General features: G+C 49.9%; 3 protein-coding genes across 6 annotated transcripts; 2 read left to right on the forward strand and 1 right to left on the reverse strand.

Moving 5' to 3' along the window:
• Positions 1-681: 681 nt before the first annotated feature.
• Positions 682-7,302, forward strand: LOC120896503 (putative fatty acyl-CoA reductase CG5065). 3 transcript variants are annotated; one of them, XM_040300678.1, is made up of 5 exons: positions 682-1,040; positions 5,060-5,780; positions 5,856-6,401; positions 6,483-6,740; positions 6,823-7,302. In XM_040300678.1, exons 2-5 carry the CDS (start codon positions 5,110-5,112, stop codon positions 6,977-6,979), a joined length of 1,632 nt encoding a protein of 543 aa, XP_040156612.1. In that variant the 5' UTR covers positions 682-1,040; positions 5,060-5,109; the 3' UTR covers positions 6,980-7,302. The 3 variants fall into 3 exon arrangements, with proteins under 3 accessions (XP_040156612.1, XP_040156611.1, XP_040156613.1); XM_040300677.1 differs by having other exon boundaries at positions 682-874; XM_040300679.1 differs by having other exon boundaries at positions 697-747.
• A 726-nt stretch (positions 7,303-8,028) lies between these two features.
• On the reverse strand, positions 8,029-10,550 carry LOC120896180 (mitochondrial nicotinamide adenine dinucleotide transporter SLC25A51). The gene is made up of 3 exons (XM_040300127.1): positions 9,460-10,550; positions 9,259-9,388; positions 8,029-9,179 (listed from the first exon to the last, which is right to left on the reverse strand). Exons 1-3 carry the CDS (start codon positions 9,942-9,944, stop codon positions 8,895-8,897), a joined length of 900 nt encoding a protein of 299 aa, XP_040156061.1. The 5' UTR covers positions 9,945-10,550; the 3' UTR covers positions 8,029-8,894.
• Positions 10,551-11,070: 520 nt separating this feature from the next.
• Positions 11,071-18,803, forward strand: LOC120905618 (mucin-5AC). Of its 2 annotated transcripts, XM_040316583.1 has the most exons (5): positions 11,071-11,447; positions 11,513-13,178; positions 13,253-13,541; positions 14,356-15,132; positions 15,793-18,803. In XM_040316583.1, the coding sequence occupies exons 2-5, from the start codon at positions 11,553-11,555 to the stop codon at positions 17,700-17,702; spliced, it is 4,602 nt and encodes a 1,533-aa protein (XP_040172517.1). In that variant the 5' UTR covers positions 11,071-11,447; positions 11,513-11,552; the 3' UTR covers positions 17,703-18,803. The 2 variants fall into 2 exon arrangements, with proteins under 2 accessions (XP_040172517.1, XP_040172526.1); XM_040316592.1 differs by lacking the exon at positions 14,356-15,132 and having other exon boundaries at positions 11,075-11,447.
• Positions 18,804-18,814: the final 11 nt, after the last annotated feature.

The following is an 18,814-nucleotide window of genomic DNA, read 5'->3' on the forward strand; positions in this document are numbered from 1 at the left end:
CGTGATCGTGTTCGCGCATTTTTGGAAACTTCATTCTCGCCCGACCTTTTGTGCACGCTTGGCACAGGACAACTGGAAAAACGAGAGCACCGAATTGGGTCACCAGGATGACCCTGAAGCATCGCCGAGGGTCGCCTGATCCGACCCCGTGATAGTGCGGGATGCGCGACACCCCTCTACCCCCGTCGTTTCACGTAATCACGCAGGCTGTTCCTTCCTTCGGGCGCGGGTGCGCAATGTATGCGCAACGTATGCGCGTACCACCGGGCCGCAGACACACACGTGTGTGTGATTTGACCTTTCTTTTTCCCACCCCGGGGTCCGGAAGAATGCAAACTGTGATGTATACGTGTGTGTGTGCGTGTCGCTGTTGGTGGAAAAATAAAACAAAAATTGCAAGCAGTGCCCTCGCTGCTCCCTCCACCCTTAGCTGGTGGGATTTTGCACCACCGCTGTGGGACAGGTGGGTCCGAACCTTCTCACCCGAACCCCTCCCCTCCCACCTAACAGTTCCTATAATTTTGTAAATATTTGGTAAAACCGTCCAGCATAAGCAGCAAGCGTGCTGTTCGTACAAAGCGTGTCCGCATTCAGTCCGCGCGTTTGTTGTCGTGATCGCTGGCGGAACTTGACGCTGGCGCGGCCCCTTTGGGAAGTTATATCTGACCCTGCCTTGTGGTATGCGCCGCTCAGTCGCTGACGATCAGTTCGCTCGTTTGGTTGTGCTAAAAACGAGTCACCCGCGTTGTGAGCATTCGACATTAGTCGTCGTCGTCGTCGTCGTCGTCGTTGGCGTGCCTTTGGTCGGTTCGGACAGTATTCAGCGGGCAGTCGAAACTAGCAACAGTGTCTCGGGGCTACCCAGTTAATCAGTGTGAGAAAATTTATACATAGAAGAAAGAATAACCAGTGTGCTTCTCAGTACCATGTGACGGGCGTGTTGCTCACGGGGAAGCTTAGAATCAATCGAATCGACTGAGAACACGGGGCGCAATCGCAGTGTGCCAAGAACGGGTAGCGCCACTACACAGAGTGACAAGGTACAATCTTCATTGCAATCGCTTCCAAGGCATGCTGTGTTTTACTGTGTGTGGTGTGTACGTGTGTGTGTGTGCTGGGTTTGTTTGGAAAGCGGCTGATTATGCATTAAAGTGACATTACTAACTTGCGGCATCTTGAAGTGTGCATTAATGCTATCCGGGGCAGTTAGTGACAAACAACTTGACCACCGGTGACTGTGCGCTTTCGCCAACAGAACGTTTGATGTGTGACAGTGTGTGTGTGTGCTTGTGTGTGCGTTTTTATACCATCCAAAGAATGTGTTCTTATTGCCGATCATCCGCATCGCGGTATCTATTATCACGCTCTTCGATCACTGGACTGGATGTCCTTCGAGCAGGTTTAAGTGTGCAAATTATGCACCAAATTCTTCGCCAACTTTTTATCGGTCAAGCCAGAAGGGATGGGCAAGCTGGAGCATAACAGTGGATCTGTGCATGATTTTTTTGGAACATGGAACAGGAGTGAATGGCAAACCAAGTAGGGAAGCAAGCGATCGGCTTATGTATAATTTATGCTGATTAGTAGCGATCCGCACCAAGCGTATCCGGCAAAGCGCAACCTGCTGATCCGTCCTCCAGCACCTTGGTTGCTCGGTTAAGGCGACAAAATCGGTTGATACGACAGTGCGAAATCATCACAACACTGAAGGATCGCTTCGATCTTGCTTTTTTCTGTTGAAATACGATCGGAGCTGATCTTTGGTTTGGGTTTCGTTAGCAAAGCGGGTCCTGGTCCTTATTTATGGGCACGTAAAACGTTGTTGGATTTGAACTTGGAAGCTGGTTGTAAAATAAAAACAAAAATGAATTAATTGTGTCCTACTTTTCGCAATTTGCTCTATGCAAAAAATGACCCATGATGAGACTTTTATTTTTCGAAGTAGGAAGCATTTTGCACAAAATGTTCAACCTAAATGCAATAGTTAACACCATGCCAAACGGTGTCGGCGAATTGGCATGATGATACCGTTGCGACATAAGGAAAAAAAAGACAGCTTTCAGTGCATTTGCATGCCGCAGGCAAAATAGCCAACTGTCGCTTCTGCTTATTACAACAAACCCCGTCCGTAGCGCCTCGGCCACTGTTTGCCCAAAGGCAGTAAGCAGTACGGACGGATTCACCAGCCGCATGCGACCCCAGCAGGGCGGGGAGTGTTTTATTCGTGCGTAATGACAAAATTTATTACCTGTCCGAACGATTGCAGCAATGCAATCCGCGGCGAACACTCCTTCCCTCTGTGCAAGCACATGCACTAGCGCTGGGACTTTCCTTTCGAAGTGTTGCAATGCTACGTTGCCTTGTCTGCATGGGTTCAATTATTTATTATTTTTAAATATTTTACACTTACCGAAAAACCGCCCCCGAAATCATATGGCTCAACTTGGCCCGCCAATCACACAAACGACAATGGTTTTCGATCGATCGGTTCTGTTCAGTCATTTGTGGCACATTCCTCATTTGCCCGCATGTCCCTCCATGCCTCCACCAGACCGATCACGTAATAAAATTGTCTTCCCGCACGCAGACTACAGAACGCGTCCAGACTGGCAAATGAAGCTTGCCGAGCGGTCTATTCCGTCGATGCGGATATGATATGGAACCCTTTACTATTCATGTCACTCACGGCCGGCACGGTAGCAGGTAGCATACACAGACCGGCAAACGCTGTCCCTGCGGGAGACACTACACTGCAGCCGATCCAGAAGCTTCCCTGTCCAAGCGGCCACCATAATCGCGTCCTTGTTGAGCGCCGTTTGATGTTGCTGTCTTTTCAGTAATCTCTAATAGGACGCCAGTAGGGTTCGTCTCTACAGTGGCAAGCGTTCAAGTCTTCGCGTCTAGCGGTGAGCGAGGTGAACGACCAATAGAGGGCGCGCGCGTTGGACCGTTTGGATCGTAAATGGATTAGCATATGCGAATTCGTCCATCGTCAGGTAGTTTTTGGCACCGCATGTGTGTGTGTGCGCTTGGTATGCTTTTTATGGCACTCCAGCTTTGACCTTTATTAATAATTTCAAGTCCATGATAACAGCACGCGCGGGAACAGCATAAACAAGCGAGGATTCACCGCTAGCGATCGTTCAAAACCGGTATCGATCGATATCGTCACTGTTAAGGACGTCCAAATTGGATCAATGTAAGGCTGAAAGATGCTCAAAATATGACAGGAGCTGGTGCTTATTATGCTTTACATTGATTGGTTCTTGGCGTGAGGACACTTTGGTACAGAATTTCGAACACATTTCGCAGGAGAAGAATACAGTTTTGTCAAATTGCTTATCATACCGGCGGCTGACTCGCGTCGTACTTGACCTGAAGAAAACAGGTTCGCCCGAGCCTTGTACATCAAGATCAGGAGGATTATTATTATGCATTTCTGGGCTGGGCACAGGACCACCGTCTGTCGCAGTGCAACGGGAAGGGATAGCATCTTGAATTACGACTTACGATTTTCACACACACTCTGGGACGTCTCATCGACGAAGGACGACGAGCTGTTCGTACTGTTGGCTCCCGAGAGGGGGGGGGTTGTTTCACCGGATCCGTATCATCCGATTATCACTTTTCTTTCCCGCTCTCCTTGAACTGGCGGGCCGCTGTGTGGTATTTTCTTTTTCTTTCTTTTTTCTGCTTTCTGCTGTATGCTGTATAAATCAACTACAGGAACGTGAATAGTAGTAATATGGGGGAAGGTTGACCGTGCCAACGTTCAGCCAGTGCAAAAGTGCGACGCTGCGAGTGGGCTGGGTGGGTTTTGTTAATTATTTTTATTATTTTTTTCACTCATTGTTTTAACTGGTCGTGCGCACCGGCAACTACTTACTCGTGACATAACCTCCGCCACAGGGCGCAGCTTTCAGGGTGAATCAGAAAATTTATTATGCCCCTATAGCTTGAACGATAATTGTAAGGTCGTGCTAAAGAGTGTATGTCCGCTAGCTATATGACTGTGACGCGTTGTTTCGTTGGTAACGTTTTGTAAAAATATCTTTTTAATTAGGTCCGGAATGAGGCGTTAAAAATTCAATTTTCAATTGCAACTCCAATCTCAGACAAAGAGACACACGAACCTGCCCAAGAGATGCATCCTCCCATGCATGTAGGTGGTGACAAACAGGCGCGGGAGCTGCATGTTGCAACACTGCATTTGCTGAAGCGTTGTGCTGAAGAGAAGAGCGTTTTGCTGAAACTTGTTCCGATGGTTACCACCTGCAAGGCGTATCGATACGCACGTCCACCCGTCCACCCTGGTTGGAGGTAACCCTGGTGGAGGGTAAATTATATTATTGGTAAAATCCTGCGCAGAGCAAACCAGCGCATACAAGGCTGTGCATACAAAGTGTTAATAAAACTGCACCATGAAGTGTGTTGCTGCTGCTCGCCCGGCTGCTGCGTGCGATAGCTCGAAAACGGTTCTGCTTAACCTAAATCGAGATGATATAATACCAGCTTCAGGTTGAAAGAAGCACCCCGTGTCACTGTGGGGACTTAGTATGGGCCGACTCTGGGACATTCGGAATAGGAGATTAATCGCAACGGTTGGCCAATAGTGTGTGGGGGGAGGGAGAGTTTGCTTGAAATGTTTTCTCGATGGAACGATACCATCTAAAGGTGGTACAGAAGACGCCCGGTTTTTAGCATATGTCTCACGCACGATCGAGGACGATCACTTTGGCTGTGAATACTTCTCAAGATACAACACACACACACCCATCGCTGTGGCGATAAGATTGATCTGGTATGCAAACGCAAAACCCGTGCCTGGCATTTAAAGCGGATTGATCGATAGTTGATGGCTCTTCAAATTGTTTAAAAGTATAGCTTAGTTGTAGAATTAATAAGGGAAGATTCATACTGCGATACAGTCGTGATTCACTCGCCAACAGTGCACCCCGCCGCTGGCTTAATTTATAGCATTAAACATTACATCATGTGCGCCCTTTAGCATCGGAGAGTTCCTGTTAATAATTAAACATATTCACCCTCCTCCCCGCAGGACACACGATCACGATCACGCGACCTTCGCACAGAAGCACTTGACGACGGATGGACGACGAGCAGCAGCGCTCGATGGCGACGACGGTGGTGCAACGGGAGATGATGGCGACCACCACCACCACCACCATCGCAGCCGCCGCCGGCATTGCCGAATCGTACGCTGGCCGGTCGATCTTCATCACCGGTGCGACCGGTTTCATGGGCAAAATTATGGTGGAAAAGCTGCTGCGCGACTGTGGCGAGCTGCGGTGCATCTATCTGCTGATACGCGCGAAAAAGGGCGTCGATCCGGCCCAGCGCAAGGAGGAGTACGTGAAGAACATCGTGTTCGATCACGTGCGCGAACGGTACAGCGAGCGGCTCGGCAAGATACGGCTGATACGCGGCGACATACTGAGCCCGGGCCTCGGGCTGAGCGACGACGATCGCCGCGAGCTGACCGAGAACGTCGAGCTGGTGTTTCACTGTGCCGCGAACGTGCGCTTCGACCAGCACATCCGGCAGGCGGTGGACATCAACCTGAACGGCACGATCCGGGTGCTCGGGCTGGCGGAACAGATGCGGCGGCTGGTGTCGTTCGTGCACGTGTCGACCGCCTACTGCCAGTGCAATGAGGCGGTGCTGGAGGAGAAGCACTACCCGGCGCCCCAGAATCCGGAGGGCATTTCGAAGATGGTCGGTCTGCTCGATGACGATCTGCTCGACATCATAACGCCAAGGTAAGTCCTCTCCCAGAGAAAGCTGTCGGCTTAGGTGCGTGCTACAGGCTCACTCATCTCCCCTTCTCCACACAGACTGCTGAACAACCTGCCGAACACGTACGCGTACACGAAAGCGCTCACCGAGGACATGGTGTACCAGTACCGGGGCAAGCTGCCGATCGCCATCGCCCGCCCGTCGATCGTGACGGCCGCGATGAAGGAACCGCTGCCCGGGTGGGGCGAGGGCACCAACGGCCCAACCGGGCTGCTGATCGGGGCCGGCCGCGGCGTCATCCGCAGCATGCACTGTAACGGCGAGTATCTGGCCGACTTTATGCCGGTGGACGTGACGATGAACGCGATCATCGCGATCGGCACGGAGCGGATGGCGAACGCGCGCAAGGAGGACGTGATGTACTACAATCTCACCTCGTCCGCCGACAATCCGATCAGCTGGGGCGAGGTGCTGGAAATGGGGCGCGGCATACTGAACCAGAATCCGTTCTGCTTCGCCCTCTGGTATCCGGACGGGTCGATCAAGTCCAACTATCTGTACCATCTGCTGTGTGTCGTACTGTTCCACTATCTGCCGGCGTACCTGATCGACTTTCTGATGGTGCTGCTCCGTCGCAAACCCTTGTAAGTGGCCCGTTTCGAGGGAATTTCCTCTCTTTCTATCTCTCTCTCTAATAACTCCTCCATTCCATATCCTTTCCACAGCTTGGTGAAGGTACAGAAAAGGATATCGGCCGGACTGACGATACTGCAGTACTACACGACCAAGGAATGGGTCTTCCGGTGTGACAATACGAAATCGCTCTACCAGCGGCTGTCGCCGGACGATCGGAAGCGGTTCTACTTCGACGTGAACGAAATCAACTATAAGACCTACCTGTACGATTTCATTCTCGGCGCCCGGCAGTACATCCTGAAGGAGGCGCCCGAAACGCTACCGAAAGCAAGGAAGCTGCTGCGCAAGTAAGATCCGCTTCCAACTGTCTGCCTACATTCCCGTTCCTGGAGATCACTAACAGACCCACCTTCTTCCCCTACTTTGCAGGCTCTACATCATGGACAAGATTGTGCAGATTGGACTGTACCTGTGTGGACTGTGGTTAGCCTGGACGTATCTGGAGGTTGTGACCGGCTCGATTCAGTTCGTGTTCGACACCGCTATCGAGAGTCTGCGCGGCACGACCGTACGGCAGGGACTTTGATTTCAACGATGTGCTAATTAATTTAACGATTTGAGAGGGATTGACAAAGTGATCGCCTCTGGCTAATGTGTGACACAGTTAGTAGTGTGTAAGTAACGTTTTTGGTTAGATTTTGCCCCCAATTCGGATAGGCGGGGAAGGTAGGGACGCTCCCCCACATTTTAAACCTGCACTGCCTCAACGACAATTCCACCTTTTTTTGGGCCTTTGTGCCTTCTGCACGGAATGCACCGAATTTTCCATCGAACACGAGGGTTGTGTGCACACATGTGTGCTTAAATGTATATTCTTAGCGTACGTAATAAAGCTTTTTATGAAACAAATTCGTTCCCGCGTTTTTTTTCTTCTTTTGATAATGAAGGGAAACACACGAAAGACGATCGTTTGGACGTTATTTAAAGTGTAACTATTACTATTACAATTACTATTCTTTTTATCTACAATTCTAAATGGAACACTTACATTAAAATTCTATCCGGACTTGGACTGCAATTATAACTGCTTCTAGAAAGTCTGCTTCTCATCTCTTTTTCCAGAAATGCAGAGAACAAGGTTCAGGTTTAGAAATTGGAATCAACTGGGATACACGCACGGGACTAGGCCATTTTCATGGCCCGTATTGGTGCTGTGATCCGAAATAGATCCAGAATAAGCTCCAAATTTAAAATGAAACAGTCAAAGATAAGAATATTCGGTTTACTACGTATTCGGATGGTATGAAACACATACTAGTGATGGGAAGAATGAAGTTTTTGTAGAAATCGATTCCAAAATTAGTTTAGAATTAGCTCCGGAATCGGCTCCGGAATCGAAATCGGATCCGGAATCGGAATTGGCTCCGACATCAGAATCGGTTGCGAAACGGAGTCAGTTTCGACATCTCCCTAAGAATAGGCGTTTGGATCCAATGATTCTACGTATCGAAGACAAGAATCAACTTCATTTTTTACGGAATTGATTCCGAACTCGGAATCGGAATCGGGTAGGTCCGATTCCGAGCTCCCACTACTAACACATACAGACGCTTTTTCCTTGTACGCTTTGTGCGCTAAACATGGCAAATATTTATTCAGACAAGTGTACGACATACGTAACAGATCACGCACTGTTTTTTTTTTTTTAAATTGCGAAACCACAATAGTACGATTAAAACATTACTAACACAGCAACGAACCCGGGTTCGCCACCGTTCCACCATTTGTAACTAGAACGAGCGGGTTTTTATTGTACGACACAGCCCAATAACATTGGGCATATTCCTTTGGAAACGGTAGAGGGTCGAGCTTAAAGCAACGTGTTCTATCCGTTTTGTTTACCCCGGCTGTTTTCTAAGCAAATTGCACTACACTACAGCATTAGTTAAACGATTACTTCCGAGGAGTAGGGGGGGGGGCTTCTGGGCCGTGTAGGGCTATGTATTGCCCTACAGTGAACTGTGTGCGGGATGCGGACAAGTATATACATATCGATATATATATTTACAAACGGGCGGGAGCCAACAACACGAGGTGAGATGAATACTTTAAGCACTTAAAGCGATGAAAACAGCAGTTTCATCTGTACACGGAGCATCCAGGATGAGGAGCGCATTAAATGCAAAATGAGGAGAGAAGGTATAGCACACACACACACACAAACGCACACACGATTGATGGGGTATACTTAAATCTCATGCTCGTTTGCCTTGTCTGGCTAATGCCGGCAAAGCTAACCTAAATAAAAGAGATGGCAGGAGAGATGTGGCCACACCGTCCGTTACATCCGCCCTCAGTGACTGGTGCGTGCCAAAGTTGTGCAGACCGCTTGTATAACGCCCTTCCTAAACGATCAAACTATTTACAAACGTACTATAATACCGGCCCTTCTATACTCCCGGGGGCCTTTGACTCATGGGACCACCACCACCACCGACACCTTAATAGAACACCTTTTTCAGCTGCTCGTAGGCCGTGTTCATAATGCCCCAGCTGAAGAACGCACGTGTGCAGTTCATGCTGACGCCTTTGTACACATTTCGCAGCTTTCGATCGCGATCATTGTACACCTGCTGCAGCGCTGTCCACATACTGTCGTACGGTCCGCCGACCCGGCACTGCATCGTCACCTTGACCACGTTCAGCGGGTAGAACAGCGAGCTAATAAATGCACCGATGCAGGCACCCGCTACAAACTCTTGCGTCCGTTGCGACAGTATCGAAACCTGAGGAGGGGAGGGGTTTGGTGATGGAACCGGAATGGTGAATCGTTTCTATCGAAAGTCGCTCGCGCTCATGGCTTACCCGTTTCGGTAGACGGCTGTCGGCTTCCTCTCTTAGCACGAAAAACATAGCGTTCGATGGTCCGTTGCGCCAAAGCACCGGCACTAGCCCCCGGTACAACTCTTTAATACCGTTTTCCAGAATGATTATTCTAAAAGAAAGTGAACGACTCATGATTGTTTCCCGCGGTACCATTTCCTTCCGCCCTCCAATCATACTCACTTGAACGCATGGTGAGTGTTGCGATACCGCTGATGGTACGTTGCATCTGCCAGCAGGGTCTGCACCCGCTCGAATGGCATCAGGGCGGCCTCGAACGTTCCCGCCACCATGCCCGCCACCGTTTTGGCCGTGTACGGGTTGACGTGACAGTACTCGACCAGCGGCCGCCGGGTGCTGTCGTACACGCCGAACATCAGCGACAGGGAGATGGTTTTCTGGGCCAGCGGTGGGAAAATGCCACGGTACAGGTACAGCATGCCTTCGCTGCGCAGCTGGCCGAACGCTTGCGTTAGCTGCACCCCGTGCAGCATCTGCCGGAAGATCATCTTGTAGATCGGGTACGTGACGGTAATGTTGACGAAGGCCGCTCCCCAGCCGCACGCAAACTCCCGCCAGCAGAAGATCGGCACGGTGGTCGGTGGGGGGCTCGCGACGGCCGTCACTGTCGGCGGCACACCGGTCGGTTCGGCCCGAACAATTGCCATTGGTGATTGTCGCGAAACAAACGCAGCGCGCGGGCGTGAACAAAAGCCGTTTGTTGATGTTGCACTACACAACAGGTGTGGGCGAGTGGGTGTTGATGTGGGTGGCAGCAGCAGCAGTTAAATTGTGAAGCGATTGTTCCGCGAGCGCCTAGCAGCATGGCAGCGAATGCACCGAGAACCCGACCGTTGGTTGTGGTGTGATCGGAGCCATACTTGCCACGCTCAGTACCGGGTACACCACCGTCAGAAGTGCCGAAATATGATTCCCTGGCAGTTATATAAGCGATGACCAGCACGGACACAATGCTGCGCCTGTGGCTAGGGACCAAATTTGGACAACAACTACCGCGTTTCCACGTACGAGTCACATGTGCGATACTGTTGCTGCTGCTGCTGCTACTGCTACGATGCGTTTTGGACGAAACCACTTTCACCGGAATCCGCGGACAGTTGCTTCGATGGATTAGCTACACTTCGTGCATTGCAAGCGCTTGTTTGCGGGGTCGCACACACTGATAAAATTGATTAGATCAGCACCCTCCGTGTTTGCGGAGTGTTTTGTATTTTTCTTCGCTGTGTTTTTTATTTGTTCTCGTCGCTAACGTCATTATCAGCTGACAGGTTGAGGTGCACTGTGGCGCGCTGATTGGCAAACAAAGATGACAGTTATGGGCCACTCCAATTGGATTTTCGATTACGCAAATTGGCTGGTTTATTTGTGAAAAAATAGTTGGTTGTGGATGTTGGAGAGGGTTTTATTAATTGTAGACTTTTCTGAAATCGTGTTAAATTATGATCCAATATCAAGACGAAACATATGGCAGCATGTTTTCCCTTTTTGCGAAGTGATTGTGGGGTGTAGGAATGTACACATTGCGAGCAACGAAAACGAATGAACGGGTTGGACATGCTCGGACTTTTCCTTTCATTAAAATTGTTGAACATTTCTCATCAGTTGAAACTGTTTTGTTTTTCTTTATGTGAATTATTCAGCAGTATTTTAAAAATAACGGAATCGAAATATCATGTCTAATCAAAACCAATTTAAAAAAATATTAATTTTGGTTCTGCTACCAACTGTCACCGTTCAGTGACAGTAAGCTGTCTACAAACGCGTCATTGATCCAGCCCGTTCTGGACCTACTTGGCATATATAGTTTTTTTTCATCGCACCTGCTAGTGGAAAATTTCATGTTTTTCGCTAGTCTTTGAAAATAATTTACGATTGGAAGATCGTATTGGCTGGCGATAAACGACCGCAGAAGAAAACATGTGTTACGCCTACGAGAGTGAGAAACCGTAATCAGCCGTTCCACTGCCGATCCGCGACTGAGTTTCACTCTGCTGTCCCCGTGTGTATTGATTTGCTGGCAGTCGACAAGTGAACAAAGTGAACAACACACACAGAACACTTTGGTAAGGTTGTGAAAAGCAAAAGCAAGACAAAAGTATCCCATTCCCACCCATCACAGGCTGTGTGGGGCAGCCCAACGGTGCAAAAAGGTAAGTACGACAAACACTTCGGTCCGTACGATCGGTCTGTGTAATTAGAAAAGAATCGTTTCAAGGTCGTCGCAGCCCCGTCGTTCCCGTGTGTTGTGTGCAGCTATGTCTAGTCAGATTCCGCCACTGGTATGTCATACACCTCCACCGATAGACTTTGACGCGGATGACGATGACGATGATTACGGTTCGGATATACCTGAGGACGACGTAATTGGTATCGATGAGCGCAATCGGCCCGACTGTCTGGACGATGATTTTGGTGATTTCGCAACAGTGCTGCCGCCGCCCGCCGGAACCACGAATCGCCTGGAACCGATCCCTACCGAAGCAGCTGTGATAGATAATGAGACGGAAGCTCTTACCAACATTCCGGTGGCGGCAGCAGCAGAAACCAAAGGTATTTTTCCACCACGCCTAGGGTCGGACAGTCCGCCGTCGTTGATATTGCCACCGAACGATTACACGGAAGCAGGCGACGAGGAAACAGCTGGCAACGGTGGTGTGGTGGTAATCGACGACGACGAGGATATCGATTTTCAACCATTCGGCAGCCCGTCACAGCCACCCGAGCCACCGCCAGAGGACAGCATCAGCTTACCATCGTTGCATTTCGATGCGGACGTGTCTAAGTCGGAGGAGGATGATAATTTGCCACCTGCCCAACAGCAGCAGCAGCACCAGCACCACCACCAGGCACCCAATGCAACAAGCTCAGCGTCGTCCGTTTCCGGCATCGAGACGGAGGTCGATCTACCGCTGGCTGCGGCGGCCGAACGGACGACACCCGTCATCCAGGAGGGTGGCCGGTTCGACGACAACACGGAGAACGATTTTACCGACTTTACCACCGCCTCGAACGAAAGGTCGTCGGTGGTGCTGGAGGTTCCTACCGCAAACGATGTGTCGTTCGAGCTGGACGACTTCGCGCAGCTAGAGTCGACGCCGTCGGCGGATAGTAACTTCGTGTCGCAGCAAAGCCGGGCGGATTTTGCCACGTTCGATGCGGACTTTAGCAAGTTCGATTCGTTCCAGGCCTCGTTCCCGGCGACGATCGATGATCCGGTGCCGGTAAAGACACCGGTCGAAGAAACGAAATCCATGCCGATCATGGAGCAGGCGGGCGTTAGGGCGAGCGAACTGGCCGAGGACGATTTCGATGACTTTCAGGAGTTTGCCACCTTTTCCGACCAGCCGGTGGTAGCGACAGTGTCGGCCCACTCGGGGGAGAAATCTGAGCCTGAGCCTTACAGACCGGAAGCAGCTAGCAGCTTAGCGTCATCTACTTCAACCGTTGAAAACGAAAGGAAAGATGTTGACACACAGTTGGCTGCTGCGATTAATGCGGCTACGGTTGTGTCGGAGCACCAGCACGAGGACGACAATGTTGGAGATGATGATGATGATGATGATGATTTTGGGGAGTTTAGTGATTTTAAGCAACCGGAAGCGACTGTCAGCGCGCCAGCACTGTCGACCGCTACATCCCTGCCCACCTTTTCCATGGAAAGCGTACAGAAGCTGCTGGAAGCAATGTTTCCTAGCGCGGTGCCAGAACCGGTTGGCACAGATACGGGTCAGCAGGCGGTAGCAGCAAACCACATTCCAACCAGCAAGCTGCACACCCAGCTACAGGACTTTGACAACACGAGCGCCCTTGCCTACCAGTACAGCAAGTCATCCAGCAGCAAAACGCTCGTCACTGCGCTTGGCATTGACTCGAGGAATATAGTAAGTAGACCAGCGCATTTGTATGCCGATCGGCGGCTATCTAATAGCAACAACGTCCGCCTTCCCATTTGCAGATGTACGGACCGAAGTGGAACAGTTCGATGCCACGGTTTGCGGCCAATCTAAGCTTCAACCCACTGGAACCGCTGAAACCGGCCACAGCGCCAGGAGCAGCATCAGTATCAGCGAAGGAAGCGGGCTCCTCCGAAAAGAGTGCCAACTGTCCCCCGGCCAGCAAACCGGCCGCTCCCAGCTCGCTGTCGATTGCGCTCGATCCGCTGCAGGTGGCCGCTGTTGGCAGTGCATCGGTTCCGGCCGCACAGTTCGACTGGAATAGCTCGGGCTTGGTGAATCCACTAGAAGGTAAGCTCAGCTTCGGCCAAATCTTTTGTGTTGTCGCCCTCCCCTCGTGTTTCCCCTCGTGGTCGTTTTTTGTTTTAGGGGTTTTTCGTTTACCAGCAAAACAGTTTATTAGTTTGCCGTTTTTCTTTACAACACTGCAATGTTTCATCTCATCCTGTGATGTGTTAATGCGTTCATCGTTTACTTCCATCAGTGCGGTATATTTTTTCCGAACCAAGACGATTCCCTTCTGTGAATGTTCCATTAGCGGCTGCTAGCGTGGCTTAGCAATTGCTAGTATGATTTTGTTTTGTTAAATTTCCTTTATTTTTGTGTAAATACAATCATCATCCAATTTGCACTCTTTTTCACGATGTGTGCAATTTGCCGATATTGCCAATTCGATCCATTTATTAATTATAAGATTATACCAAAAAACATTCATTGTACAAAAATCAACAGCTTTTTGACGATTGTTGAAATAATTAATATTAAAACACATCGCAATAATGTAAATGCTTCATCACATTCTACATTGCCGTCTCTTTGCGCAAGACGATCGCCTAGTCAACTTTATTTCAAGCAGTTTTTGTTTTTTCTTTCTTGTTTGCTCTCTCCTTTTTTGCATTTTGCTGAACAATTTTACTCTCTCCCACACTTTCTCTTTCTTTCTCTCTTTTACTCTCTACTCACGACTACTGTCGATAATTAAATGAATATTTCAAACAAAACATGATCTCATCTAATGAATTCCAACCATACCCTTCCTTACCTATCTCGGCAAAAAAAAAACCAAAAAAAACCCAAAAAAACAATTCCTCCAACGCTCCCTTAGCATCACATGCACACAACACATTATTATTGGACCTAGAACAGCTAGAGGTGATGGCAAGTCTGAACGATAAAATAAATGTTGATTCCTCCTCCTACTTCCCCGCACTCCGGTCCACGCGTAACGTTGCCAATACCGTGCAACACCAACAACATTCGGCTACAACAACGGCCACAACTATAACAACATCAACAACACCTTTACTGTTACCTTCACCAACTGTTGTACCACAACCACAACCACCACCACCACGAACACCACCACCACTACCACCACAACCACCACTATCATCACCTTCACCAACAACAAAACAATTGTCTTCACTGCTTCCGTTACCGCCAACAATGCATACGCAAACTTACCACCAACCGTACAACAATAACCACAAAACCAACAATGATCTGCAACATCAACAAACGACGAAACCCCGCTGCGCCAACTCGCGGGACACTGTTGGACCGGGCGGTGTTGGTAACCAATCGTCGACAACAACCCATTCGGCGGATCGGTCCGCAACTTTGCTTTTCTTCGCCGGCTCGCCTAACGACGACGATGACGGCGATGACGATCGCGATCTGTTGATATCTGCCGTCGCTCCACTGATCCCATCGGCAACAACAACCACAACAACAACCGACACGGATGCGTTCGATGCGATCTGTGCCGCGGGTCTGCCATCGTGCTCGTCGGTCGCGAACGATATGCAACCGCTGATCGGGTTTGATGATGATGTTCGCTCTCGCGATCGTCCCCAAACGTTTGACGATTATTTGGATCTTAGTAAGTTGTCGCTATCCATTCGTTGCCCATCGTTGATGTCGTGGTTTTCTTTTTGGTTTGTTTTGTTTTGGTTTTCCATTACTATTGTGTTTGGCTTTTATTTGAGCCCTCCTCTCCCTGCATGGAAACTAATACAACCCTTCCGTAACAGGAATGTTTTCGTCATAATTCTTGCTTCCGTATATCCGCTCGACAGCGTGTCTGTATTTTATGTTATGCATGCATTTTAAGACAGTTAATTATGATTGGGACAAAATTGTTTTAGACAAATCAGTTTTGCTTCGATTATGGTTACGCCGCAAAGGGAAGTGTGTGAAGAAACTGCCACCGAGCGATATTGTTGCACGTTTGCATGCCGAGTTTTTGAGGTTTATGTTTTGTGGTATTGATTATGTAGGTTTGTGCAAGCATATTGGACGTAGGTCCCAAGAGGGGCGCAGGCAAATCGGCGTGTTACGTGTGCAACCGAACCACTACCCATGCTGGTCACGGAGCGTGTACAGCCATCGCGTTCTGAAGTAGCTTTTAATATTCTTTTTTATTATCACTTTCTGCACACGATTGCCAATACTTTGATGCTTCTATTGTTTTGACGTATGAATTGTGCTCCTTGTAGCAACATATTTACAACATCGTTTTTTCTCTTTTCAATCGATCCAGGTGTCCAGGAAATGCTCCAAAAAGCCTCCACTGGTCAGCCCGAGGATGGGCCAAAGGGCGAAGTTTTGGATCCGCAAGTCGCAGAAAACGCAAGCCCGACTGCTACAAATGACATAGCAGTAAAGGGATCGGCGCTCCCATCCAACGCAGCAGCATCACATCCCGCAGAGTTTGAGGACGTTGGTTCGCTAGATTTTAACCCGACCGGCAGTAGCAGTAGCAGTAGTACTAGCAATGGTAGTAGTAATAACAGTAGCAGCAATGCCCAGTATTCGGTCGCCTCGATGCCTCAAGAGCAGCTTCCAGAGCAGATAGAACCGGTGCAGACACACCCGTACGTCCCAGCCCAGCAGCAGCAGCAACAGCCACCTTTGTCAATTTCATCCTCCCCGAACAGTGTGCCTGTGGTGCGTACGATAAAGCTTCCGGAAACACACATCTTCACTCCCAGCCGGGGCGTGACGCCAATCTCGCGCGACATTACCGATCGCGATATTGTGGTGCGCGAGTATCACGACGTAGAGTACAGCCTGGAAAAGCCAACCGCATCCTCGATGGGAGGCAGCGGTAGTGGTATGCGGAAAGAGTGCGAGTTTGATGAGTTTAACGATTTTCAATCCGTACCGGTGGCGGTGCCATCGGTGTTTCCGGAAACGGTTGCCATAAGTACGATCGGCACCGCCGCCCGGCCCGTGATTGGTCGATCACCGACCGAAGAGCTGGAACGGTACCGGCCCGACCCGATCGGTCAGGCGAACAGTGGCAGCAGGACGACCGCCGACCTAACCATCGACGATGGCGATGAGGATGATGAGTTTTCCGACTTTCAGGCGGCTGTACCACCGATGGTGCCGACGGCGGCCCTGCCACCGGTCAACAAACCCATCTCGAGCGTGCAGAGCAATCGCTCCGTCACCAGCTCGCCGGTGATGTTGCTCAGTCCCGCGATATTGCTGCCCCAGCAGGCCAATACAACGATGGAGAAGGAGTCGGCCAACGCGCGGCAAGCGGCGTCAATCAATTGGCCCGATCCGGGCGTCGATCCCGACGAGCTGGCCCGGTTTGAAGCTGCCTTTGCGAAACCGAACGCTTCGGTGGCCGTTGCCCCGCCTGCACCGACCGTAGCTAGTAGCAACCAAAGCGTGCCGAGCGGCCCGAAACCACCAGCAGCAGTCGAGGAAGACGAATGGACTGACTTTATATCGTCGAAACCAGCAGCGGGCAGCGATATGAAGCAGCAGCAGGCGGCGAGTTTGCCTGCTGGTCCGGGCCCGGCAGTAGTTAGTGATACACAAGCCACAACACAGGAGGAATGGACCGATTTCATGTCCAGCTCTACGACAACGGCCGGTAGCGGCTACCCGCCGCAAAGTCGTCTCTCGTCTAGTCAGAATAATTTCAACTATCCGCGCACTTCGCCCGCCGTCGTCGGTGGAGCTGCGACAAAGGGAGCGGGATCAAACTCGTCCTCCTGGGCAAACCAACCGCAGCTGCCACCGCCGCAGTTCAGCTCATGGAACAGCAACAGCCTGTACTACAACCCGATGGCCTCGCTGCCACTGACCAATCAGCAGCAAACGTCGCAGTATCGCCTGCCGCCACAGCAGTACTACAACCGCACGGACATGCCAGCCATGGTTTACGCTGGTGGCGCTGGCTACAGCGGTTCACCGAAAGTGCCAACCAATCCACAGCAGCAGCATCACCACCACCACCAGCAACACTCCGGAATGCCAACGACGATGATGATGGGACAGCAGCAACAGCCGCCCATGCAGCTGCTGCCCGAGCTATCGTTCATAACGCCAAACGCGACCGGGCACGGCAGCACAGGCACACCCGGCACCAAACCGGCGACACATTCCTTTCTCAGCAACGTGATATCGAGCAACAGTTTTACGAAGAAATGATTGTTACTTAACCACAGTTACGATGGTGAAGGTGGCAGGCACGCACGCCCCGACCACCCTCCGCCGCGTGGTCGCTTCCGGTTGCATCCCGGCAGCAATCGTGCGGTCGCCGATCCGACCGGGGCAACAGTAACTGTGGGCGATATAATTATGTAAGTGTATATATTTAAGACGAGTATAGAGAGAGAGAGAGAGAGAAGGAGAGAGAACCGTATCGATCTCTAGTTTCTGATCCAAGGCAGAATGTGTGTAGCATGCATCCCCAAATGTGGCTCCCCGCTTGATACGTCACGGAACCGAGTTCATTCGTTGGTTGTTTTTTTTAGCTAGGGAGAATATTTATCGCATACCTCTCAATGTGCGTGTGTGTACACTTGATATATAGAGCAAAATTGAAGGGCGTAGCATACATTCGATGTAATGCAGCTGTTGTCATCGTATTAACCAAAAAAAAACAAAAAACAAATCGCAAGAGAAAAGAGCAGAAGAAGTAAGAACATTTAAACGCAAGTTCACTAATTGTAGAGCGCAGTATAGGTAAAATTGGCTTACAATCGAAAGGAATCGATTTCCTGTATCGTAGCAAAAAAAGGAAAGAGAGTGGAAAATGATAAGCATATAGTTTTCCAGTCGACGTAAACGTATCGTATCGACGGCATCGTACTTACACACACCCACACTGGCTGTACTTTAAAGGCAGCAGTACCCGTTTGTTGACTCCTTTTAGGACCCCCTACTACCGTTGTAGGTTGTACGTTTTTTTTAATTATTATTTATATTTTTTATTTCAATCTCTTAACGTTCGTTCATTTCGCTACTAGCAGCAGGCCCTACCTAGAAAAGGTTGACCGTCAAGGCAGATGCAAAACCACCAGTATCCATCCCCTAACCGCCGTATTCAGTTCGATTATCAATCGAACGTAGCGAACGCATCACATGTTTGATAGTTTGTATCGGATCTGATAGTTATTGATTGGTCGACCGGCAAAAATAAATAAGGTTGTTAATGCAGGCCACAGGTGCGCCAAGGATATTATCGAAAGCGCGACAGAGACACAGATGAAGATGAATAAATATCTATATAAAGAAATGGCAAACCTCTAACGGGTGTG

The sequence above is a fragment of the Anopheles arabiensis genome, chromosome 2 (genome assembly GCF_016920715.1).
Source record: "Anopheles arabiensis isolate DONGOLA chromosome 2, AaraD3, whole genome shotgun sequence".
In the NCBI taxonomy this organism is placed as follows: Eukaryota; Metazoa; Arthropoda; class Insecta; order Diptera; family Culicidae; genus Anopheles; species Anopheles arabiensis.